Consider the following 27,501-nt stretch of genomic DNA (forward strand, 5'->3'; position numbering starts at 1 on the left):
AACTGAGAATTCTCATTAATTTCCATCCTCAAGACTGCAGTAAACTTCAAACTCTATCAGTAGCATAGTTAAGTTCCTAGTGACTATCGTTTAGGCTGCCAGGCTTCAAGTTAAAGGTCTGAAAGTCATATGCTGCTCACAAAAAACCAATACCATGTCGGGTGTGGTGGCACATGCTTTTAATCCCAGAACTGGGGAGGCAGAGGTAGGAGGATTGCTGTGAGTTCAAGGCCACCCTGAGACTACATAGTGAATTCCAGGTTAGCTTGAGCTAAAGTGAGACCCTACCTTGAAAAAAAAAAAAGCAAGACCAATTTGGTCTTGTAACCCTTTCAGTTTCTTTCATTTCAAAATCCCTGGGCACTATAAAACCACAATCCCCATACGGTAGTTTCCTACTTCTTCTTCCTAAGCTTTGCCTCTCTGACTTCCAGGAAGTTCCTCAAAACCCCAGCATCAGTTCATTTGTCCAGTTAATTTTTTTAATATATTTTATTTATTTGAGAGGGAGAAGGAGGCAGAGAGAGGGAGAGAGAGAGAGAAAGAGAGGGAGAAATGGGTGCACCAGGGTCTCTAGTCACTGCAAATGAACTCCAGATGTATATGCCCCCTTATGCATCTGGCTTATGTGGGTCCTGGAGAGTCAAACTGTGATCTTTAGCTTTGCAGGCAAATGCCTTAACTGCTAAGTCATCTCTCTATCCCCAGTTATTTTATTTTAAATAACTGATTTTATATACAAAACGGTAAGTCATGAAATAAAAACAAGTTGAATAATTATTGGAAAATTTAAAAGAATACTATTACTTCTTATAGGAAGTAATCATTTATCTCAAATCCCAAGAAAATTAACTGAAAATGTCTTAATTATGATCGGTTGAATGCAAATGAGCATGTGAAACCAGATACGCTGGCTCATATCTGTATTTCCAGCACTCAAGAGGCAGAGGCAGTAGAACGGCCACAAGTTCAAGGCCAGCATGGTATACATAGTTAGTTCCAGGCCAGCCAGGCCTACCTAGCAAGATCTTGTCTCAAAAAAAAAAAAAAAATACAGAAATCAATAGGTTCCCAGCGTGTCAGCAGTAACACACCGAAACACATAATGAGGAAAGATTTCTTTCCCCATAAATAATTCCAGGAATATGGATTTCTTTCCCCATAACTTCCACTCCCTACCAGAGGTATAAATAGTAAAAGTAAAATGGAAGGAACATGGTTTCTGGGGTACCTAGTAGTTCTGTGATTAAAAAATCTGTATTTGTGTGCCTATAGAAATCAATAGCTATAGATAGGTAGATATAAGCACAGACACATACACAAATATAGATACAGATATAAATACAGATGTAGCCTTTATGTTCCATGGGTTTTGTCCCCTTATTTTGTTTCATTATGCTTTCAGCTTCTGTTTACCTAGGTTTAAGGAGTCTTAAGGTCCCAGAGTCGTGCTGGACGGCTGTAGGAGTGAGGCAGTAAGAACCAGAGGAGGGGTGAAGTGTAGATAATAGGCTTTGGGACAACCAGTCCGCTTTATCGACCCTGCGGTTACTACAGGTCAAGAAGAAAAGATGAGAGCCACTATTGACTCTCCCTCCTTGGTTTCACCATACATTAACACGTCAATGTATTGTACATGCAATGAATTTGCATGGGCATGTGTAGGCGCAGGTGAACTCACTCTTTTCTCTTTCAGCCCCAGTTTCTGCCCCTCACCATCATCTTCATTACCTTATCCAAATCACAACTTTTCCTAAGCCACTCCTTCTGCCTTAGTCCCTGGCCTCTGCATCCTATTCAGTCTTTTCCTTTCTTCATTTTGACTATATCACAGTCGTGACTGGTTAACACCTTACAGAACGTAGACCTAGAAGACCAACCAATTCAGGCTAGAACATGGGATTTACCTCTCACAAGAAAATCTGCATGGAAAAAAAAAAAAAAGAAAATCTGCATGGATTTCAGCCCCAACTCTGCCACCGAGTAGCTGTGTGGCCTTGAACATACTGCTAAAACACTCTGAGCCTCAGTTTCCTCATTTGTACCACTGGCCTAATAATAAAAGTTATAGATATACAATGTCTATGACATAAAGGACCCCTCACAGAATTGGATGCACAAACACACAACCACTACCATGGGAGCTGTGTTCATAATTGTGACTGGAGTCCACAGTGGTCTTCTGAACCTAGGTTCATGGTGCTACTTGGTCTCTGTGACCATATAATTGATCCTCAATGAATGGAGTCAAAGGTGCTCCCCAAAACAAGATCACCAGCCATCTGTGTCTGCTCCTCAAATACCCCATTTCACATCAGTGAATTTTCATCTACCCTGAACACAACAGGTCCTTTTCACTTGTTTCCAAACACATTTCTTTCAAGGGCCCTTCCTCTCATGGCCCATGTGCTTTCAAGCTGCTTCTTTGCTGCAGTCCCGCCCCCATCATCTCGCTTGGCCCGCACAGCCCTACATGTCCGACTGTCCTGGACACGTCAATTTACTTGTACTGCTTGATGCTCAAATCAGGTACCATTACCCTGATGCTTTTTTTTTTTTTTTAAGTATCTAGAACTGAGAGAGGCTAAGTTATTCACCCACAGTCCCCAAGATGGTCCCTGGAGACACCAAGACTCAAAACTAGGTTTGCACTCTCCATTGCTCTTCCATCCTGCTGCAACACACATGTTGGGGCAACGTCATTGTCACACCACGAGGTCCACACACATGTTGGGGCAACGTCATTGTCACACCACGAGGTCCACACACGTGTTGGGGCAACGTCATTGTCACACCACGAGGTCCACACACATGTTGGGGCAACGTCATTGTCACACCACGAGGTCCACACACATGTTGGGGCAACGTCATTGTCACACCACAAGGTCCAGGCCACCTGAGCTACTCTGTTGAGGAATCCAGCTCTGCTATAGCTCCACTGCTCTCATCCCTCTGGTCCCCACAGCTATTTCACACAGCAAACACCTCGCTGCATGTTGCCCTGGCTGTGGCTCTGCTGCGTAATTTAGAATTCACCACTGAAAGTATCCAGTATAACCCAATTAGATGTTACTGTGGATTGTTCACTAAATGGAACCATAAAGTAATGATCTGGATTTTCACACACTGCTCATAGAGACTGATCTCATTTCTTCCCAGACATACCTCAGGAATCTTCTCAACTAGACTATAAATTTCTTACGGGCAAGGACCATGTCTTCTATTCCACTGTGTCTCACAAACTTCTGGGGAGATGTAGGTACTCCAAAATGCCTTTGGTTCATAATTAGTCTTCCAAGCAGACTCTGTTATCTGGGGGGGATGGACAGATCTCTGGAGATACACATGGCAAAAAGCTATGAGACAATGGTCTGCTTCCACCATCTCCCGACAGATACCACACCCAGTCCCTGCGCACAGTGGAGGAAAATGTTCCCAAATGTCACAAGTTTAAAGCAAACTAGGTTTGATGGCCTCACTATAATGCTTCATATGCTATAGATTTGGCATCTGTTCCAGAAAAGACTTGTGTCAGGAAGTCAGAAAAGGTCTCCCGGGCATACAGGCAGCTCCCAGTCTGTCTCCTGCATTAAACACACTCAGGGTTGGAATATGCATGTTTAAATGCATGAAACATGAGCCAGACTTGACACCCATCTATCAGAGCTGCTTTAAGGATAATAAAATCAGCACTGCCATTATAAGGAGAGGGAACTTGATGACCCACTAGAGATTTCTTCCAATCTAAACGATTCTATAAATTCCCCTAAAATCATAAAAAAGCAGATTAAGGATTCATGTAGGTGTTTGCACTATAAATACAAATTAATTTCTGCTCCAGCTGCAATTTCTCTCATCCTTGTAAGAAGCACCTCTATCCGTGAGATATTTCTGGGTGAAATACCAACTAACAGAAGAGCTAAAGATAGTGAGGACTCCCCCAGATCCTTGTTGGCAACTATTTTCTTCTAATTTTGTAAGTAAATCTGTATCTTGAATTGAATCTTGCTGCTGTCCAAAAACATTTATCTCTGAAAATCTGCTTTTGGGGAGAGTAGGATATAATTATATACAGATTCAATAAGGACCTAAATGTTCCACTGAGAAACTCTTTCTTGAAATTGTTTGGACTCTAAGTAATCTGTTTATTTCCTTTTTCAGCTAGTAGTCATACTTTTGCCATTCATTTCACTAAAATTTTCTATTTAAACACTGCTCTTTTAAAAACCTCATACCATTTCTAAGATCAAAGACATATTACTCTGCCTCTCACCTGGTTTAATGCAATTTAATTCAAAAAGGCCATTATAGACGAAAAATAATTCATTTTGAGCATTCTTTCATCTACTACAGCTCAGTAACTAGAAATAAAAAGAAAATAGTCACTGGTAACATTTTTAAAGATTAATTTATCAACTAATACATTTTTAGTTCACACGTGGTCTCTGATCCAATATGGAGTCAAAGACCAAAATAGAAATGAACACATGGGTTATAGACCACATTTCCAAATGTGTGGGGAAACGCAGATCCCTGGGGAAATGTGCTCAGTTATGACATCACAGCTGTTTCTCCTATAAAAAGAACTTGTCCTGCAGCAAACTATAATTTCCCAAATAAAGGGAATAGAAGATAAAAGGAAAGAAAAAGCATGTCAGCAAGTAGAATCCAAGGATAGTGACCAGATGCCAGGCATATTAAAATACCATACCCAACAAAAGACAAAACTTGTACCACTTGAATGCTTAAATACAAAACATTTCCACCCAAAATCACCAAAGAAAGGAAACAGCAGTATACTGATGCAGTAAGAACCACTTGTAACTATGACCCTGGAAAGCCCTCATCCACATTTACCATGAGCTTGACCATGTGGCTTGCCCTGTCCAATGGGATTAACTATGGCTCAAATGGAGACTCAAAGGGTGCTTATATATCAAGAGGTTTGTTGATGTTGTTTGTAAGCCTTGAGGCTATTGCCATGAAAATTAACCTAGACTAGCCTGGTGGCAGGTTGTGGTTTGATCACTCTGATCAACCCAGTAAAATGCTGGTGTCAACCACTGGACATGTGAGTGATCCATGCAGATCAACCAGTCTACTCACCAAAGGACTGCTGCAAAAACATGAATGACTTCCAGCAAGCCCAGAAGGAGACCAAAACAGCTAAGTGGGCACTGCACAAATTGGTGGTTGATAGAATCCTGGCCTAGTAAACGATGTATGTCTTAAGCTGTGGAGCTGACGAATGGTTTGCTCTATAACAAAGGCTAACCGATACAAGGTCATCACTTGACACTGTCCTATGAGCACAGTATTTACAGGCCGCCTCCTAAGGAAAGTGAGAGACTACTTAAATAAGGGATTAAGAGATAGGACCCAGGCAATTATTCCTGAAAGTGAGATCACATAGGAAATACTGAGCTCTCCTAAGCCATTTTGGAAGCTCTGCTCGAGTCTGAATCTACAGAGCAACACCGTGGTAATAACCACTAACAGAGATTATATACAGTCACTGAGATTTGTGCTTGACAAAGATGGTCTTGTTTACACAAAATCCTTATGCAAAAGATAGTATTGTTATCTCTGGTTCACACATCAAGAATAAGGCTTAGAGAATTTAAACACATTAGGGATCACACAGTAGTCTGGACTCAAAAGCAAGAGATGCTCAAGAGTCAACCCCTTTGTCTCTGTTTTTGCTCCTGGACACTACTCCATGGGAAGCTGCTCTTACCCGCTAGGCTAGCAAGTTGGTTGGCACCAGAGGCCTACTCTTTTCTTTCTTTTTTGGGGGGTTTTGGTTTTTCGAAGTAGGGTCTCACTCTAGCTCAGGCTGACCTGGAATTCACTATGTAGTCTCAGGGTGACCTGGAACTCACAGTGATCCTCCTACCTCTGCCTCCCAAGGGCTGGGATTAAAGGCATGCACCACCACACTTGGCAAAACCTACTCTTTTTTTTCCTTGAATCTTAGATGTCCACATGGCTCACCTACTCAGAGAAACAGAAAACTTCAGATGGACTGTAGGACAGCAAGGGAGTTTCAGCATGCGGGCTGGGGACATACATGGAGCACTCAGTGCCCCGGGCAACCACCAGGACATGCCCAACTAGCCATTGCCACCTTTCCCACTCATGGAGGGAGGGAGGTGGAGGACAGAAGTCATTGAAGGGGGCTGCAAAGCTAGACAGTAACTTGAACAGAAATTCATTCCTTTCTTCATGTGGGTGTAGAACGTGCTCTCACGAGAAGGGTCAAGGGCCCATGTCTAGTGTTCACTTAAGTATATATGAGCTGTTTACTAAGTAAATCTCTGGAATCAGACCTGCTATTTCCTGAATTTCTGACAGTTTATCTCAACTCTAATTCATAAAACTAAGATGAAAGTGGACATGAAAGAGGGAACTCAAGCCCCTTTTGGGAAACATTTATATTGAAACATAATGCCAACAAGACCCTTGCTAACCAAACCAAAGATAGAGCCCAGCAGTCAACTATTTATCTCCTTGGGTTATCTGAAACTACAAGTGTTTAAGCTTCTTATGGTTAAAGGAATAAGCTGGTTTTCTTTTTGTTTTGTTTTGTTTCTAGAGGTAGGGTCTCACTCTAGCCCAGGAAAACCTGGAATCCACTATGTAGTCTCAGGGTGGCCTGGTCTAACTCATGGCAATCCTCCTACTTCCGCCTCCCAGGTGCCGGGATTAAAGTCGTGCGCCACCACGCCTGGCTTGGGTTTTAAACTCTGTCTGCTTAATCAAGCCTAGCAGAACCAATTTCTTTTAGAAACCCCAATGCTTGCTGGACATCAAGGTAAAGGTAGTTGCTCCTGGACCATTCAAGGGAAACTACTGGGAGGGATTTAAGAGGTATTTGGTAACTGAGCACATGAACTAAATCTAGGTAAGTTTGAAGAGATGGGTGAAAAACTCACCTTTGATGAAGCAAGACAAAATCCCTATGGGGATAATTGGCATCCCCCACGAGGAGGGTCCCTTGGGAGAAGGGCACAGAAATGAGGACAAGGATGGTATCAATATGTGCCATTTACATACTAAGTATATACATAACTAATAAAAAAAAATTTAAAAAGAAAATCCACAACATCTGCATATCAATGGCTCACTTCCTCCCAGGTGGCAAGAAGATCCACAGATACGCACTGTTGCCCCATTGCTTAGGGATTACAGCAATGCAAACAACAGTTTCTGAGGGCCCATAAATCTCTCTGAGCCTCAGTTCTCTAATCTATTAGACAGGGTTGCTGTGATGATCAACAGAGACAATTAACAGAGAAAGTAGTAACTACTAGATTGTTGGTTTCCTGGGCTTGTATAATTGCCCTCAAATCTTGGAAGCACCAGAATTCTTACCTCTTTTTTTGCTAAGTTTTAAAGTAGAGAAAAGAAAGAATGAATGATAGACAATGTTATGGTTATGGTCTGGATATGAACTATCTCCCAAGAGGCTCATGTTGAATGTTTGGTCCTGGTTGGTAGAATAACTTTGGCAGGTTCTGGAAACTTCAGCTGGAGCAAGTAGGTCACTAGGAGAATGCCTTTGAAGGTTTTAGCTGACCCTAAATGCTTCCCCCTCTCTATTCACCAAGAGGTGAATAATCTTTTCCTACACACACACACACACACACACACGCACGCATACACACACGCATGTGCACACATACATACCAAACACACACATCACATGGACCCACAACCAAAGCAGCACAGAAACATGAACTGAGATCTCTAAAACTGTGAGCCAAAAGATACTTGTCCTGCTGTAAGGTGTTCAAGTTGGTAATTTTGTCACAGGGACCCAAACTCTGACTAACTCAGACAATATTAACCCTGTGCTTATTATGTGCCATGGAGTAGACTAAATGTTTTATGAGCATCAATATAGCCTCCCAACAGCCCCGTCTTACAGAGGAGAACGCTGAGTAACCAGAGACATAGGGTCTCTGCTCTCAATTAACAAAATCATCAGAATCTCTTGCCATCATTTCATAGAGGAGAGGAATGTACCAAAAATGACAGTATCATCTCCCTCCCCCCAAAAAAAGCATCCAAAAATAAAAATGACACTAAAGAGAACAGTCCCTAAACTTCAACAGCAAAATTGGCATTATGCGCCACAGTTCTGGTGTGCCCATTTTGTTACAGACCAGTGAGATCTTTGGGGCCAGCTAGTTTCTTCTAGTCCTCGGATAAGCGCTGGTTGTGAGGAGTCACTGCTGATCATCAAGGCGTGGGGCGCACTTTGCAAACATGCCCCCCTGGACATCAAAGCTGCTATCGTGTCGTAAGACCATGAGCAAGGGGACTGGAATTCACCCCTTCCCCAGCACCAGGGCTGTCTCAGACAAAACAACCGGGCACGTGAGTGCCACTTCCACAGGCCATGGCCGTGTGGAAGCACGCACGTTGCTGCTCAAGGCTGGCATGAGCCTTATTTTCAGATTTTCATCTCCAGTTGTTCCCCTTTCCTTCCTGACACACAGGAAAGCAGACACCCCCCCCCCCCCGCCCCATGTCAGAAGCTCCAGGAAGAAGGGATGGTGGAGAAGCAATCTTGCCCAGAACCTTCCAGGGTCCTCTCCCCAGTACTGCGAGGCCCACAGCAGCTGTTTCTCACTCATCCTTCTCCTCCTTGGCTCTGGAGCACAACCCCATCGACCAAGTGGTTCCGTCTTGCACGGGGCAACCTGCCCCCCTCTGCCAGTCTCTGTCGTGAGAGAGCATCTTCAGTCGTTTCAGCTGTGCTCTGGGGAGGGCCATCACTGGGTTACCCACTAATCAATCAGGCAAGAGTTATGCTATGTTGGCTACACCACCAATCACTGGGGTTCAATATTAGAATTCCGCCTTCCAAATCTTGGAGCACTTGTTTAATTGGACAATTACTTTGGGACTACTGGTGGGAACGAAATGTTCCATGATTTGGAGATACTGGTAGTGAGGGGCTCTGTCCTAGGTGCCAGTGAAGTAAGTCCAGAAGAGGAGTTAGACAGCCTTTGTCACACAGTGTCGGATGGTAAGTGCCTCTGAGCCTCCTCCCAGTCTTAATGATTCAGTCTGTGGATGAGGACCACCCTGGTCACCTAGTAGAATGACTGAGTGTGGCTGTGTGCCAAAAGATTTGATTTCTGGACCCTGAGTCTTGAATGTCCTATCACTTGTTTCATGTAATGAGATATTGTTCTTCTGATTTTCTTTTAGCCATTTAGATACATAAACAGCCTTCTTGGTATGAGCCATACAGAATAGGTGGTAGGCATGCCAGACACAGCCCACTGCAGGTTGACAGTCATGTCCCAAACCCTGCTTTAGAAGCGGAGCTCTGACGTTCCTGAGCTGTAAACGCTTGGACGGGTTTTGTTTTCCCGCTTGCGTAAGTTCAAGGGCGAGTTCAGTTCTCTCCCCTGTGGAATGCACACAGCAGCCGCATCCATGTCGTCTGGGTTTGCTGTGGAGGCAGTGGGAGCAGACTGGCAAGCACAACGGACTAGACATGGACTCAGCATTCAGAAGTGTGGAAGTCTGCCGTTTCCCTGACTCTTCAACTCTCCGCAGCTTCTGCAAAACCTATGCAGGCTGCCACCAAATAGGACCAGGGATCATCATGTCTCCATCAACCGGGGAAGATCTGCAGACTGCTCACGCTGACTTTAGCAAACTCCACTCGGACGCACCTCAAGCCCGGGAGCGCCCCTCTGTCAGCGTCCTCCTCATGCTCGCAGAGCTGAGGACCAGGGTTCAAGGTTCTCACCCTCCAAGCCACAAACGATGGCGCTTTTTTGAGACTAGGCAAATTCTAAAGCTTTCTCCTAAGGGCTTTAGGTAACTCCCTTCATTGTCAAACAAGCAAGTGATGCTGATGAGAGCATGAGTCCCAGGCTCCAGAGGAGGAAACCGAGAGGAAGAAAGTTAAAGCCAGGAAGCAAGGCCCCAAGCCGGAAGGCAGGGGGTGTGGGCTCCTACCCCGGGCCTGCCCACACTGCAGCTCTTGCTTTGAAGCATTAGAACCTTACACAAGGGCCGGGCGTGGTGGCGCACGCCTTCAATCCCAGCACTTGGGAAGCAGAGGTAGGAGCTTCGCTGTGAGTTCAAGGCCACCCTGAGACTACATAGTGAATTCCAGGTCAGCCTGGGCTAGAGCGAGACCCTACCTTGAGAAAAAAAAGAAAAGAAAAAACTCCCACAAAACAAGTGATCAACTTTTAAGGCTCCCTCTTGCTACTCAGACCTAAAATTATGCATTTCCACAAAGCTCTCGGGGATGCCATTGCTGCTGGCCTGGCCCCAGCAGCGCGCCTGGAGGGGTGTGGCTCCGGACACCCGCCGTGACAAGTGTGGGGTTTCTCCATGAACAGCAGAGGTGGCCTGCTCACGGTGGACTCAGGGCCTGGGGTGAGCACTGATGGTGGCAGAGACGTTGAGGGCCACCACTCCACTGGGTCCCACTCAAACGGCCTCAGGAGAAAGTTCTCACCTTTCTGTGCCTTGAGCCTCCTCCTTGGTGACAGGGAATGGTAATGGCTCTTGCGGTTGTGGCGGCAATAAAATGAAGTAATACGCATATAAAGCATTTCAAGTGATATTTAACAACTATAAATGCTCGATAAATGCGGGAGGATCGGGAGGTCAAGAGAAATGAAGACCCTTTAGTGGAGAGTTATCTAAAAATGGGCTCTGTGAGGCATGCTTTCCCCACACAGCCAGTAACTCATGCAGATCCATTCACACCCTCCTTTTATTCCAGCCATTTTACAGTTAAGTAAACCAGACTTGTATCCAGCAAGTCATAAAATTAAATTAGAGAGAAAATTCACCTTGAAAGGGCAGGACCTACATGCCAGCAAGGAGGAGCCATTTCCAGTTCAGTCTGATCTGGGCCTCTGAGGCTGCGCCTGACACCTGAGCCTCCGTTTGCATGTGAAGGAATGTGAGTGACAATTCCTTAAAGGCACATACAGCAGAACCAAACCGACCCGGTTTGTATAATGGTCACTCAGGGTAAGCTAACTCAGTGAGAACATTCTAGATCTAGTTGGTTTCCTTTCCCCAAGAACATACCACCTCCTTGGGCAAACCGCCCACATTTTGCCACCATCACTGAGTTGTGCGGAGAGGGAAAACACAGTTTAGCAAAACGTGAGTGTGCAGTAAGTGGTGGCTGTGATTAGAACAAAATCAGGTTCCATCTTCTGAATGGACTATAGTATGCTCACATCGTCAGACAACCGCACGGTGACTGAAATGGCCACCAGTGGTGCTCTGCGGGGGAAGGCCACAGCTGCATGAACGATGTGGAACTGATTTCAGTACCTAAGTGATCCAGCGGGGAGGGGGCAGGGTCTGCTGGTGGATGGTCTTTAGGGCTTGCCGGGAAACCTGGTCCCATGTAGCAGACACTTCTGGTGGCCAAGCTCCATCTTCCCAGCGTCCTGAAACCCATAATTCTGAGCTGACAGGCCTGGCATTCTGCGGCAGTGGTCAGTTCCCGGAACACTCTGGCAGCTTCTTCCTGCGGTGCACACGGACTCAGCTTTTCTGCCTCAGGCCAGGGCTCCTCTGAGGGGATGTTGAAGACAAGCGAGGGCCCTTGCTTGGCCTTCAGGTCAACAAAGGGGAGGAGGCAGGGAGCAAGTGTCCTGGCCTCTGCTTGAGGGCTAATGCTGCAGTTTCTGCAGTTCCGCTGAAGAATGCCAGGGGTGCTGAGATGCACGTGTTCCCTCCCCACGCAGGCTCTTCCTTCTCTTCTCCTGTTCCCTCAGACCAGCTCCCAGTAACCACCTTCTAAACCACTGCACCCCAGTCTCTCAGGGTCTGATTTGGTGCTACCGAGCTGAGATCCTTGACCACTCCACAACCTTGTCCTGAGCCCTCTAGCATCCTGTTCAGAGAACTGAGCGGTTCCTCAAGGCTAGGTTGAAGCTGGCTTCATTCACCTTTGAGCCCCAGAGCGCTGGCCGCGGGGGAGCCCCCAATAACGAGGTGCTTCTGCTGCTCCTGGGTCAGAGATTGGAGTTTATCCTCACTCCCTCTAACATTATAGGAAGTCTTTTTATGTTTTAGGAAAGTTTATGAAATAAAATTGGAAGTCATTAGCAGCAAGGAAAAACCAACATTTTGTGATGGCCTGAAACTTTCCTGGAGCCCACCCTCTCTGCTCACCTCAGAGGAGGAGCCCCGTCTCATCACCTCTGAGCTCCGGCCCCGTGGCCCAGTCTGCTCCTTCTCCTCCCTCCCTCTCTCCTTGCATCCTTTGGGTCCTTGGGCTCTGAGCTTCCATCAGGCAACCACAGCACAGAGTGAGATTGAAGAAATCGAAACAAGTAAAGCTGATCGCATGGTCTTTCTCTGCTATCCCCGCACCCCCCCCACCACCGAAGCCAAAGGTTGTAAACTCCTCACCCAGAGGCCAAGGGTAATGGGCAACTGGGTTTTGAAAGACTCATTCAAGTGCTCCTAAAGTTTGCCAGTCGGCAAAACCCAACATACTGCACATAAAAAAAACACATTTGGGGCTGGGTTGAGGGAATGATAGTTAAGCAATAAAGTGCTTGCCTTGAAAGCATGAAGCCCTAAACCTACATTTTTAAAGAGTCAGGCATGGGGGCTTGAAAGATGGCTCAGCAGTTAAAGGCACTTGCTTGAAAGGCCTCACTGCTCGGGTTTGATCCCCTAGCACCCACATAAAGCCAAATGCTAAAGTACTGTACGCCATCTGGAGCTTGGCTGCAGTGGGAGGGGGCCCTGGCATGCCCATTCTCTCTCTCCATCCCCTTCCCTCTCTCTTTCTTTCTCTCCTTGCAAATAAATAATAAGGACTTTTTTTTTTGAAAGTGACAGACAGAAAGAGGCAGATAGAGAGAGAGAGAAAGAATGGGCACACCAGCACTTCCAGCCACTGCAAATGAACTCCAGCTGTGTGCACCCTCTTGTGCATCTGGCTAACGTGGGTCCTGGGGAATCGAGCCTCGATCCAAGGTCCTCAGGCTTCACAGGCAAGCGCTTAACTGCTAAGCCATCTCTCCAGCCCAATAAGAACTTTTTAAAAGCCATGCATGGTGGCACGTGTGTGTCACCCCAGAACTGAGCAGGGATAGAAACAAATGGATCCCTGAGGCTCACTGACCAACCAGCCTAGCCTACTTAGCAAGTTCTAAACCAGCGAAAGACCATGTGTCAAAGAAACAAATGCAGGGGCTGGGCGACAACTAAGTGGGTAAGAATGATGGCTATGCAAGCATGAGGACCTGAGTTCAGTCACCATCGCACCCATGACAAATCCAGGTGTGGCCACGCCCACCTGTAGCCCTGCGCAGAGAGGAGCAGCGGTGGAGTAGGATGGCTTGGAGCTTGCTGGGAGCCGGTCTAAGTGCGAGACAGCTTGAACTTCAGGTTCAGTGAGAAACCTTATCTCGGGAAAATAAGGCAGAAGAGCTACAGAGGAGGACATCCAATATCCTTCTCTGTCCTCTTGCACCTATGCACATGGGGCACACCCCTCTGCACATACAGGTGCACATAACACACACACGCAACTCACAAAGAATTCACATTTCCAGTCATCATGGACAATGAAGGATCTGGGGCCATAAGCTAAGCCTGCACTTGGCTAGAGCTCGGTCAGCAGAGGTGGGACCCACCCTGCCCTGTGCTGCAATCCCCCGGCTCTCCCTCTAGCCTCTGACTCTGAGAGTCCTAGCGGTGGACACCTCTGCTCTCGGTGTGCAAAGTTTACTCTGCTGCTTCTCGTTTCTCGCCTGGCCTGCCGGTAAGGGTCCTTGATCTTGCTGTCCAATATTTAAGCCCTTGAAAATAAGCAACAAGGCCCAGCTGCTCTCAGAGTTCCTTGTGCTTGTAAGTGCCTCAAGCAAGAGGTTAAGCTGCTTGTTCTTATGCCGTGCTGTCTGAGGCTCGTCATTTGGAATGCCGCCTTGACGATGATGGTGATGATGATGTGATGACAGCAGTCGAGGCACATATGCTTGCTTGATCCTAAAGATGCTTTTCAAGGCCAATCATTCATCCCGTGGCTTGGTAAGATGTGAGTAGCAACTGGAGCGATGGCAGCGGCACGCGCAGGCAGGCCTCCGCTGCTGGAGCTTCCTTGAAGGGAAGAGCAGCCTGGCAGACGACGGATAAGCAAGTTCTTCTTATTCGTGCCTTAGGCTCTGATCCTGGCAAAAACGCAGACTGCGTCTTCCCCCCAAAGCTGCAAGGTTAGGCTCAAGAACCATCTTCGGGGAGCTAAGGAGACGGCACAGCAGCGAAAGGCATTTGCTCTGCAAGCCTGCCAGCCAGAGTTCGGCGCCCCAGCACCCACGTAAAGCTGGACGCGAAGTGATACACATGTCTACTGACCCTATGCATCTATGGCCATGGGAAACAGAGTCATGAGAACCCTGAACCTCAAATGGCCAGAAACTCTGGCCTTCCTAGCAGCAAACGACAAGATAGGCCTTGTCTCAAACAAGGTGGGAGGAGACACTGATACCCTAAGGTTGTCCTCTGATCTCCACACACAAGCTGTGACACATGAGTGCCCATACATGCATGTATGCATGCACACACACACACACACACACACACCATTTTCACATCACATGGGGAGAACTTTGAGTACAACGAACCAGCCTGCCTCTACACACAAAGATACAGCATGGACAGTTTGCATAGAGTTTATAGATCCATAAACCAAAAGTAAATCTAAATCCCAAACTCCTGCAGTTAAGAGTGACTAACAAAAATGCCAAAGCAACAAGAAAAATAAAACCCTGTCCTGTCAGCCCAGAGCTAAAATTCAAACGTCAGTAAGACAGGTTGCTTCCCAAAGACCATCATTCTTCCAGTATCTGATTGGTCATTGTGCAAGTATTAGTGCTAAGATGCTGAGGATGGAATAGTCAACAGCAAGATGCAGAAACCATTTTTTGTGAAGCCTGTGGTCTAGCAGGAAAGTCTCATCAAACACACAAGAACAATCACAAGCGCGATATGTGCTGTAAATGGGAAGCCAGGGTGTGGGAGGAACCATGCAAACATACTTAACCCAGGAGGGGAGGGTTCCCTGGGGTGGGAGAAGCTTTGCTCTAGAGCCTGAGGAGTAAGCAGGTCATCCGGACTTACAGGGAACTTACTAAGTGCCTCATGCTACATCAGACAGAGAAGTTAGAGAGACAAACCAGAAAGTGCCTTTCTTCAAAGAACTCTAAGCCTAATGTGGAAGAAATGGGCTTCGATCTCACCTGATGCTTGGAAATGATGGAGTACCTCCATCACCATGACAGAGACTAAATCACCATTTAAAAACTATTCTCAGACCTAGGCTGGAGAGATGCCTCAGCAGTTAAGTGTACTTCCTTTACAAGCATGAGAGCCTGAGGGGTCCTGGGACTGTCCAAGTTCAAATCTCCATGTCCCACTTAAAAGAGCTGAGGAGGGTCATGTGCACCTATAACCCTCATCCCACACCCAAGCAGAGATCCGAGAATGTTCAGAGCCCCACAAACTCCATCATAAGGAAGAGACATTTGCTCAAAACAAGACCAAGCAGAAGAGTGATGGAGCAGGACGTTGGATGTTCCATTCACCACTGCAGGCGAGTGCCCCCCACCATATGCTTGCCTATGGGGCACCACAAGGGCACATAAACATATGTACACACACACTCATATGCTTTACACACACACAAGGGAAAAAAATTATTCTCAGAACTCAAACACAAGTCTTCATAGTTGCAAAATGTCCAGTTGTAAGTACTGAGAACTTTTATAATAGTTTAACAAAACCCAAAATGCATGAAATTAAGAGGCTGCCCAAACCTGTGTAGTGCACAGGACTTTACCGGCATGTCAAGGTTTGCTGTGTGGGGACATGCAAACTGTTGAGGAGGATAGTGGCAAGCAGTCAGCCAAACCACTAAAAAATAAAAGGCTAGAGCTTTGGGGTTAAGGTGCTTGCTTGTGAAGTCTAAAGACCCAGGTTTGACCCTTGAGGTCCCATGTATGCACACGCACACTCACAAAGTTGCCTTAACCACTAAGCAATCCCTCCAGCCCCAGAATAATTTTTGAAACAGAAGGTATTTAGGGCTAAATGAAAACAAACCTGTGGAAAGAAACTCAGATGTTACTTAAAAGTTCTTTTATAAGCCTCAATGCTTATATTAGAAAAGAAAGGACTGTGGATATAGCTCAATGCTATTAACTATTTTCTAGTATGTTCAAGGCTTTGAGCTCAATCCTCAACACCAGAGAAAGAAAAGAAAGAGTAGGGGAGGGGAGGGAAAGAGAGGCGAGAAGAGGAATGTGTGTAAACACTAATGGTCATCAGTCTTAATAAGGTAGAACAGAGTAAACTCAAAGTTTGTGGAGGGAAAGACATGATAAAGTTATAGGAAGCAGTAACATACGAAACAAGCTCTCTAAAAAGTAGAGTTTGGCAAAACAGTTTGATTCCCCTTGAAACACACAAAGTAGCCATAGCGAGAAAGGAGGCTGGGCAGCGAAGTGGTGGTAGGTACGGGTTCTGGAGAGGACGCTGGAATCCTGAGCCTCTGCTCTCCAGCTGTCTGGCCTTGTGACTGTGACCTGTGATTGTCATTGGTAGGGCCACAGCTCACACTCTGGACTGTGAGTTCCCAGGACCCCACTCTCATGGCTTACCTTTACAGCAAGACTTTCAGGCCATAATGAAAGTGGCCATCGTTATTCCTAGTTTACAGGAGGGGAAAACCAAGGTTCGGTAATACGCATGACTCCTTAAGTCATGGACCTACCAAGCGTCAGAACTAACTCGTGACAAGGTCTTCCCAACGCCAGAGTCTGCCCTCCCCACGGCCCTCGCGGTGCTCATCTAACAAGAGAAGCGGGGAGAGGGGGATGCCGTGGGCCCCTCCAGGCGGTGAGGCCAGGGACACTTCCCTGTATGGCAGCTTCGGAGAAGATACGACCAAATGTAAAGGGCAAGTGGCACAAACACCTCCTGCACGTGCTAGAAGCTCTTACCCCTACTAACGGTGACCCAGAAGTCAAGATCACGGGCTTTGGAATCCCAAATAGTGCAAATCACTGCCAATATTTAGAGACTGTGAACCAAGCGCAAGGCTCAAGTCTCTCAGTTTCTACAGCGTTATTCTTCGCAGTTCTATCACTGTCCGTAACACAGACTAAGGACCGTGGGTACAGATAAATGACATTCACGGGCTATAAACTGACCATGGCAGGATGCCGGTGCAGGTCACTTGATGCCGGTGCGGCCATTCTTATCTCATTCTTAAACTCTCGGGCCTCAACTTCCTCAGCCTCATTTGGGAAAGATAAATGAGCTGTGCAGAGGAAAGGAGACAGGGCAGGAAAAGCCTCCATCCAGCACAGTATCTGGCACGCAGTAAGGGGTAGTGATACTGACAATGGTGGTGATGATGAAGAGGCAGCTGGAGGTGATGACTGATAAAAGCCACGGGCCTATTGTGCCAGGAAAGCCCACCGCATAAAGCCCTCAGAAACATCTTTCCCTTTCACTCATACCGATCGCCGTGTGGACGTATCGTCTGTGCTCTATGTGAAAGCTTATTTTCAAAATGAAAATCACAGCATCTCACATTATGTGAAGATAGGAAGAAAAGTATTTAAAACAGCCTGACAAATAAAACTGTAGGGAAGACAGAAAAGATGTTCACATTACCGACTGCAGTAAGTCTAGCCTTGAACTTAATTTTTCTAGAATTCTTGAAATATCAGTGATCGCAGCTTAAAAGGCCAATTAATCAGTCTGGGTTTGTTCTCCAAGTGTGGGCCACTGTTGCCATCTACAGTTAAATGTGGGACATGCAGCGTGGCCAAATCACTAGTTCTAAGATGAGAGGGTAGGAGACAGTGGGGCTGAGGAGGTGTGCTTGTTCACAAGTACAGACAGTGAAAACGCTACCTGAAGGAGCAGTTCTTTCTCCACCACCTCTTCTGTCTTGCTGATGAGACGCTTCTGCAGGGTGTGAATTTTCTGTATCAGCTCGAAGGTACTGGGGTCACTGGCCTGTCCAAGCAGAGCAGCAAACACCAGGGAAGATAACATTAGTTTGAGTGCACATACGATAATTATTACTTTATTGAAATTTCCTGCCAACCTATAGACCCAGTACATAGAGAATTAAAACCAAAAAAAAAAAAAATCTTTTCTTTTAAAGCATAGCAGATAAAATTGTCACAAATACCTGCCCCTCAAAAGCAGACTTCAGTTTCCCAGTGTCTTCTACCTGGCTCTGATTAGCCTATAGACAGAGATTAAACATACTTATCCTACCCACTTCTAACAACAACAGCTATTTGTGCAGTGCTCTTTTTTCGTGGAACCATGTGACCATCTAGAAGGTTGCATCATCCTTCCCTTTAGAACTCAGGAGTGGCGAAGTCACTTGCCAAGCCTAGGAAGGGTCAGAGTCAGATTCATGTCTAGACAGACTCAGCTTCAAGCGAGCTCTTCCATCACCTTAGCTTAGAATTCCCCAATTCACTCAGCCCCGGGAATCCCTCTGGTCACTGTCAGCTAGAGTTGCTACCGCCCACCATGGGAAGGTTTCCCGGATGGACGCCACTTCATCTCAGAAGGAACATCAGAACATGGCCATGATATTTACTCTCCTGTGGAGTCTCCAACCCATCGAGCTTGGATGCTCCTTCAGGAACCGTGGGCACGCAATTCAAACAAGAGCTGCACTGAAAACTGATTACTGTCGTTTGCACTTGGAGCCAAAGTTGCACTTTCAACCATGCTGACGCTGTGAACTAATCCAGCAGTTGAATGTTTTCATCTGCCTACCAGAGTCCCTAATTTTTTTTTAATAGAAATTGACATGGAGTTGGAAAGTTTCACGATATGCTTGAGAACACATGGGATAAACTGACGTGATATAAGCAGGTGAAACGCATTCAGCTCTCTTCTTCAGACAGATCCATGTCACCATGTTATCATGGGCAAGTAAGCTGCACCTCTCTCAGCAGTTGAGGAGGAACAAGGAAGACGTTTCATGATTCTGAATATGATTAAGAAACACCAGGCAGTGCCAATTGATACCCATATAGCAGGACTAGACTTGGCACAGGCATTCACCTGGCAGCCCTGGGTGTTGTTAAAATTCAGGCCCCGTGTTTACATAACAATTTATAATGCATTAGCTTTAAAGCCTTCTTCATTACAAGGAAAAAAATCAAACAAACATCCACTTGGCTGATTTTCTACCTCACACTGATCTTTCTTGTGGCCTAGACTCTATCTCTCAACACCCATTAACTGTTCATTTATCCAAAGCCCCTTTTGGCACCCATATTGCTATGTACTAAACTAAAGAGAGCCAGCTTTGTCAGAAATAAACAAGGCATGTCATTTACTATTATTTGCATTGCTAGTTGGTAATGCCTATCAGGAAATCACAAGATAAAATAGGAAGTTGATTGCCTATCCTCAACCAATGAGACTTTGGCAGTGTCCCCAGATCCTAAGAGAAAGCATTTGGCTAACCCAAGCCAGTCCTTCAAAAAGATTAGTTCTCAAAGCTGCATTTCCTGCAAGAAATAGAAGGATGCAAAGTCCAACTGAAAGATGGCTGACACATTGGTGCACAAAATACAACGAAAGGCAATTAACAATTGATTCAATAGTATTCAAAGCTACCTAAACAAGTAAAACGAGTGCCCATTAGTGAAACCAGTTTATAGCCTCGCTGGGTCTTTTCTGGTCCAAAAGGATTTTGTCCAGGATGTTTAAAACAAAACTCAAATGAGCCATCTGGTTATGGAAGAGCTCAATTTACATTTGATCTAGTCTCACATCCTAGGTGACAATTTGCATAGTATAAATTAAAGAGCACTTCTCATTGAGGTGAGGAGCACTGTGTGTTTGGAAAGAAGGTTTAGGGGCCAGAAGGATGCTTAGACAGATGTTACCTCAAGCTTCCTCCATCTGTGTATGTTCATGGGGTTCTCCAGCTCCTCCTCCAGGGCTCGGCACCTTGTCCTCTCCTTCAGGAATTCTCTTTGCATGTGGAAAAGCTCCTGTCTGGATAAGATAGATTTTGCTTTGCTAAGAACTTCTCTGTCCATCTGAATATCATATCTTTGGATGGCTACAGACTATGACATCTGACATTAAAAGTTACAACCAGGGAGACTTGTGAACAGAGTACAAATTCCCAAATCTGAACAGGACTCAAAGGATACCAGTACTTGCAAAGTTCAAGAACTGTCTTAGTAGTTTAAACATATATATATATATATATATATATATATATATATATATATATATATATATATGTATGTATGTATATGCTTAAAAAATTTTTTTAAAAAGTAGCAGAGGACAAGAGAAATGGCTCGGTGGGTAATGTGAATGCTATTCAAGCATATAGACCCACACTCAGAGCCCCAGTACCCACATAAAGATGCCAGACATGACAGCATATGCCTGTAATCCCAGAACCAGGGAACTGGAGGCAGGATAATCCCCAGGGCTTGATGGCTAGCTAGTCCTAGCTGAATTGGTGAGCTCAGGGTTCAGTGAGAGACTCGATCTTAAAGAACATGGTGAAGCGTAATTGAGGAAGATACCCAATATCTACCTCCGGCCCTACACAGGCATGCCCACATGCATGCATATGTGCACATACACACATGCCCCCACACAGATAGGAATGTGCATACATACCACACACACATACATACATACATACACATGCAAAATTAAAAGGTGCCAGACTTCAGAGATCTTGATTCTGAATACTGCAAGAATTTAGGAGCACAGGAAAGGCAGGAGGTAGGGAGGTTAATTACGAAAGCCCTGCAATACCTGTTGGTGCTTCTAAGACGCTACAGGAGTCGTGAGTGAACACTCTCCATTGCAAGCTTGGCACCTGAGTGCAAGCTACTGAGTGACCGCTGAGGAGCCACGCACCTCTAACTTTACCGCACCCTGGGAGCCCATGGGGAGTTCCAAACATCCTTTTGCCTGGATCCAGCCTCCAGAGGGCTCTGCTTCATGGGGTCTGATGCGGACCTGGACTTCATAGGTTTTGAAGCCCTTCTACCAATTCTAGCATGCAGCCAGGACTTGGACACTTTAAAGTAGGAATTATGAGTCTATTTTTGCCTCGTGCCCCACAACCATGTCCCGCAGCCCATGGATGGCTGAAATAGTCATGAAGCATCAGCTCTGGCTTAAACAGACTTCTAACACCTGCCGGCATCTCTAGTTCTCAGTATCCTATCAGAGCTGGCTGTCCCCTCATCAACCAGGAATGCTGTTGGAAGGTAGGGAAGGGACAAGGGCTTGTATTGACTTAAGCAATGAAGACGTTACTATCTATCCTCATCTGCTGTGAGTGTGCAGATTACTAACTAAGCCGTCTCTTTTACTTAATTGCTTCATTTAAACCAATAATACAACTTCCCCTCATTAGCAAGGCAAACCATTAGAATGAGCTGAGTGATGTTCACTTAACAGGCGGCTTACAGTTGAAAGCATATTTTTAACACTTTGACTGCCCAGACTATTGGTGAAGGAGTGGGACAAAAGTATTAGCTATGGTATTTTGAAGGCTGGTTTTGTCTTGGTCTGTGCATGAGGCACATTACATTTGTGGTCATATGTAATTATAATTACAAGTCAAAACTTCAGAGACGTTTAGCGATCCGCCCAAGGTCACCCAGGGTGTGGGTGGCAAGGCAGAGATTAGAATTCATGGCCTGTTTGCTTCCAGTCTTTATGAGCTTGTCCTCTCATTGGAAAGGAAAACAAAATCTATCACCGACGAACAAGCAATATTGACTAGGAATGGGTCAAATTTGGTCCTTTATGTATGTCATAAAGATAACTCACAGATGACAAGTTTAGTGATGGTCCTGAAGATTGCTCAGGAGCTACTTAGAATGAGCCCATTTGTCTCCGAAATGTCAACGTTAGTATCTCCAGGTAGTAAAGTTATGAATGATATGCCTCATCCCTTCTTTATATTTAGTCTGCATTCCCCAAATTTTCTACAATGAATCTGTGCTACTTTCATCATCTCATATACAAATAACTCCAAAAAAAAAAAAGAAGAAGAAGAGGCATCGGTCCATCCTTGATCAGAATGTACCCACGATTCCTGAATACAGTCACGGCTGCAAGCAACAGGACTGCCTTCTCCCCCAATTAACTTAAGAAGCAGACCCAAACTATGTCCTTGTCCCAAGTGGCCAAGGACGCTGTTCTTCTACAAGTCTGTGGGGAACAAAGAGAACTACCAAGAAAAAAACAGACTTCTTATTCACTTTCCTGCAATTGCCCATATAAAACATGGTGATGTTTTCCCATAGGGAGTGTCGATCTTGGGTAATGCAAGATTTAAAGAACGAAGAGGTACACTGAGCTAAGTGAAAGCTGAAGATAAATCAAGAGTGAGATAGGAAATTTGGCTGCCTTCTGAGGAAACAGATTTTCAGAGAGTGATAGAATTAAATTTTCCACCTCTTTTCATCCTGTATATAATTCCAAGAAAAAGATGTGCACACGTCAGCAGGATGGCATTTAAATCCTAATGCTCCATCTCCTGCATGCTGCCTGATTAAAGGAATCCCAGAGAACTCACTGGGGGAAGAAAACTGTCTGAATTATAACTGCTTTGTGTTTGTGATTTGACTTGAAATTTCCTTTTAAAAAGTTCAGAAGAGTATTTATTTATTTATTTATTTGAGAGTGACAGACAGCAAGAGAGAGAGAGATTGAGAATGGGCACGCCAGGGCCTCCAGCCACTGCAAACAAACTCCAGACGCATGTGCCCCTTTGTGCATCTGGCTAATGTGGGTCCTGGGGAATCAAGGCTCAAACCAGGGTCCTTAGGCTTCACAGGCAAGCACTTAACTGCTAAGCCATCTCTCCAGCCCCAGAAGAGTATTTTAATAACCTTTTTTTTTTGGACACCTGCCCATATGGGAAACTAGCTCAGTTTTGTGATATAGCCTGAACATGGGCAGATTTTATGGAGAAGTTGCTCTTGGGGTTGGGAAAATTGCTCAATGGTTAAAGGCACTTGCTAATCAGGGTTCAAATCCACAACATCCATGTAAAGATGGATACAAGGTGGATGCACACGTCTATAATCACAATATGTCTACTGCAAAGGGAGGCAGAGCCAGGAGAATCCAGAAGGTCGCAAAAGAAGATGGAAGAGAGAAGAAACACCCTGAAATTGTCCTCTAACCTCCACATACATGTTATGGCACATACACACATGCCATACACATATATACACATGTGTACACACACAAATAATTTTAAAAATTAAATAGGGGTGGAAGTATGGCTCAGTGATTAAGTGCACTTCCTGTGCAAGTATGAGGGCCGGCCGGAGTGGGGCCTGGAACTGCCTGAGTTTAAATGCCCAGATCCCATGTAAACCATCTAGGCATGGCCACGTGATCCTATAACCCCAGTCCCACGAGGGTGCAGAGACCAGAGAATCTGTAATAGAACTCAAAACAAGGCAGGGTGGAAGAACGTTGGAGTGTTTCACCAGATGTTCCGCTTAGGCCTCAGCAGATGAGGGATTTCTGCCGCACTCAAACATGGTCGCGTCACACTACCCACCCACGGCCCCCACACACATACACCAACTAAATAATAAATATGTAAAAGTTGTTCTTGTTCGCTGAGCATTTCATCCCATAAACTTCACTTTGTACACCATGCTAAGGACCTTCAAAGATGAACACAAGTATTATTTCAGGAGCTCCCTGAAGACACTTGTGCCCTTGGCTGTGAAGTCCTCCTCTTACCTGAGCTCCTCCACATTCGCCACGCTCCTGGCAAGGATCCCCTTTTCCCGACGAAGCTTCTTGATCTCCAGTTTGAGGATCCGCATGTCCTCCATCCTCTGGTTGTACTGGGTCTCGCCTTTGTTCAGCACCGACTGCTGGATCTTTATCTTCTCATACAGCAAGGCTAACTCGTCATTGCGCCGGACCAGCTGAGACCCCAGGATGTCTCTCTCACTGATGACCTAGGACAGGGAGGCAGGGCATAGCCACTGGGGACAAAAACATCTTGCTTTTCATTCATTCAGTCCATGAACATCTAACGAATGCCCACAACACACACACACACACACACACACACACACACACACACACAGGAAACCGCCTTCTGGACATGGAGCACTGCACTCCTCCCACAGGAGTATGCCATCTCCTCCTATGGCAACTGTAACAGCCCAAAAGTCCAAAAATGCTTGCTTGGTTTTTCTAGCCCACCATTTTCTAATGTTTACATTTTTTTAATATTTTATTTATTTATTTAAGAGAGAGAGGGGGGCAGATAGAGAGGATGGGTGTGCCACTGCAAACAAACTCCAGATGCAAGAGCTACCTTGTGCCTCTGACTTAAGTGAGCACTGGAGAATCTAAGCTGGGTCCTTTGGCCTCACAGGCAATTGCCTTAACTGTGAAGCCATCTCTCCCCCTGCCAGGTTCCTGAGAATATCTGGTTTTCTATCTCCCAGCTGAGAGTGTTGACACAAACCCATAAACCTATAACCTGTGAGCCTAGCACTTAGGAGGCTGAGGCAGGAGGACAAAACCTTCAAAGCCAGCCTGGGTTACATATCAAAATGTGAATGTCTAATCCTTAAATTGTGTGCTTGAGTTTATGTCATGTAATTATTAACTACAATTATATATGAGCAATTATACTGTATTTGAACTTAAGTTCTTGGTAAACAAGGATCTGTTGACCAGTGTGTTCCCAGGGCCTGACAGCGTGACTTGCTCATAAATGCAGAGGAAGGAGTATTTCGTAGTCCACTCAAGAGGACCTCTGCAGGTGATCTTCCAACAGGGCAACAGCGTAGCTTAGAGAGGACCGAGGACTTGCAAAGAAGTAGAGTTGAGCACTGGTGCCCTCTGACATGAGAATGACAAGGAGATTGTACCTGGTCTAATTCCTTCTTCTGCCTCACCCTCTCCCCGTCAGCCTCGGCAATGATGCGCAGGAGTTTTCTCTCTTCGACCTCCTGCTTTTCAATGAAGTGTTTGGTCTCCAGGGCTTGTTGCCTCAGCTTCTGAAGCTCGGCCTGACAGAGAGTGAAAGATTCAGACAAATGTCACTCAGCTGAAGCCCAAACTGGACCACAGCACCCGATTTGATGGCACAACCATGCCTCTTATGTTTTCTTCTGATGTTTCATTTGACAGGGTTTGATGACTGTCACAAACCAAACAAGCTATGTACATGGAGGGAGAGAAGGAGAGAAATAGCAGTACCCATCCCAGTGATGGTGTTTACTTCAGCTGTGCCCTTGAGGGATTCCTATCACTTTTCTATGATGTGTAGCAGAAGCTTCACTGGATTTCACTGCCATTTCCTCTCTTATCAGAATTCATTAAGAACAGTGCAGAGGAGAAGGATGGGTGAGGTCTCTTATGTGTACCAGCCCCAATACCGGTCCTAATACCACCAGTACGTGCACTATAAAGAGAAACCTATTTCAAGCAAAAATCAAATTAGCCAGAGATAATAACTAAGTGTCTCTTATAAGATATACTGATAAGATAGAAGGATGTTATGGCATAAAAAGATGCGCAGATCCTAGTTCTAAGGCAGTTTTCAGTGCAGATGTGAGGGAAAGAATCCTAAATAGTATGCAAATATGAAATCCAGGCAATAATTTTTCAACATCCTTTTTATTGAGCAAACAGTGAGTTAATGTTAAGGTCAAAGAAAATGTCATCACTGGGCAGGGACATCAGGGATGAATATTTTCTCAGAGAGCTCACACCTGCATCAGGCCATGAACTTATCTGGAAATGGTAGGGAAGGGAACTATGAACTGTTAAGTTGTGAAAAAATTTTTCTCATCAAAGTAGTTTCTATTACACAAATATGTTTGTGACTTACAACATCCTATGCATAACACCGTACAATCCCAAAACCCTTATCTCCATTTTTCAGATACCATTAACAGAGACTAAGCAAAGCACATAACTCACCCAAAGTCACTGAACTTGCAAGGAGCAGAGTTGAGATTTCCAACCAGGATCTCTTGAGGCCCAAGCCTTGCTCCCTCTACTCTATCCACCCAACAGTTCCAAATCAAACGTGGGACGTGAGTAAAGGTAGGAATCAGTCACCCACCATAGATGATGGATACAGCCAACAGCATGGCGTCTACCAGGGCGGGAAAAGGACATGAAGCGGACAAGAAGGAGATGCCGAGCCTGGCAGGAGCTGACGGGGAAGAATGAGTGTAGTCCTTTCCTTGGCGGTCAGCAGGAGTATGTGTGCTGTGGGAGGGCATCTGAGAACCAGGTTGTGTGAGCCGAGGCGAGGGAACTGTGAGGCAGAACTTCAGCAGACAGCACAGCGCTCCCAAATGGCTGGACTGGAGAGCTAGGTAGAGAATGGCCTGCTCCTATGTAATGTACCGCAGACAGTACGCAACAGGGACTGCAGTTTCCCACGTCAGAGGAAAGAGGAATATGTCTCAGAGAGGTCACTTGCGCCGCTGGGAAAGACGAGTGGGACCACTGACCACTTCGTGCAAGCCGAGGGGAGCAGGGACGGGGGGGAGGGGTTCTGCATTTTCCCACACCTGGAATCTCAGGGGAGGTAACAACATGACACTAAGTCTAAGACACGTCATTGGCTCGTAGGTCTACGGAAAATAGTGAAAGACCTATCACTTTCTTCCTTTGAGTAAGTATTGGGACCCTAAACACCCCACCCAGCCCAAAAGGTCACCAAGATGCTAGAATGCCTATGGACAAACCCAACTGAGGTCAGGATCTGTTTCTAACTCATGACGAACAGGAGTCTTGAATGTTACACTTCAAGTTTACCCAAGCAGCAAGAGATTCCACGTACCTACCAACAGATGCGAGGTTTAACAACTTAAGTATAACCAGCTACTATAAAGCCAAGGGTTTCTTTTATGACATTTTGTTAGTTCACTCAGGTGCTGTGTTTTGATCCAGGGATAAGCAAAAAGAAATAATGATTGAGAAAAGATCTGGCCTAGTATTTGCTGCCTAGGAGGAGTACCTGTTAAAGAGAGAGAGACAGAGAAAAAAAAGGCCCAGCCTCTTCTGTTTCGATAATCATTTAAGGTGACAGCAAAGACAGCAATGAAATACCTGCTTGGCTCATGCTTTCCTTAATAAAACTTTTATTTCCCCATCTCTGCACACTCACTTCTCTGTTCCTAAGTGCCAGGAGCTGATCAGAATCCATCAGCAGAACAAAATGAAACCCCTGTTATATTAAAATGCAATCAGCAGTGTGTAAAAGTATCTGTCTGAAATGTAAAACCATCCGTGCGTTTGGCATTGCTGGGTGCTTTTTTCGTAATATATCAAAATTCTGAGTGGTCTCCTTATGTCATAAATTTATGGGCTGTAAACAGATGTGGCACTAGATGCTGGCAGCGAATGTTAACATCAACAAAATACCTTGGGTCTAATACA

At 45.5% G+C, this 27,501-nt stretch overlaps 1 protein-coding gene across 1 annotated transcript in view; it reads right to left on the minus strand.

Moving 5' to 3' along the window:
- The window catches only part of Cfap58 (cilia and flagella associated protein 58), a 113,451-nt gene that overhangs the window by 37,532 nt on the left and 48,418 nt on the right, over window positions 1-27,501 (minus strand). Inside the window, exons 12-15 of the mRNA XM_004659235.3 lie at window positions 24,972-25,112; window positions 23,821-24,044; window positions 19,956-20,067; window positions 17,944-18,048 (exon numbers count right to left, since the gene is read on the minus strand). Of these exons, the coding sequence (XP_004659292.3) occupies window positions 17,944-18,048; window positions 19,956-20,067; window positions 23,821-24,044; window positions 24,972-25,112 (582 nt within the window). The remainder of the gene's footprint in view (window positions 1-17,943; window positions 18,049-19,955; window positions 20,068-23,820; window positions 24,045-24,971; window positions 25,113-27,501) is intronic.

Source organism: Jaculus jaculus, chromosome 1 (genome assembly GCF_020740685.1).
Source record: "Jaculus jaculus isolate mJacJac1 chromosome 1, mJacJac1.mat.Y.cur, whole genome shotgun sequence".
NCBI classification, from domain to species: domain Eukaryota; kingdom Metazoa; phylum Chordata; class Mammalia; order Rodentia; family Dipodidae; genus Jaculus; species Jaculus jaculus.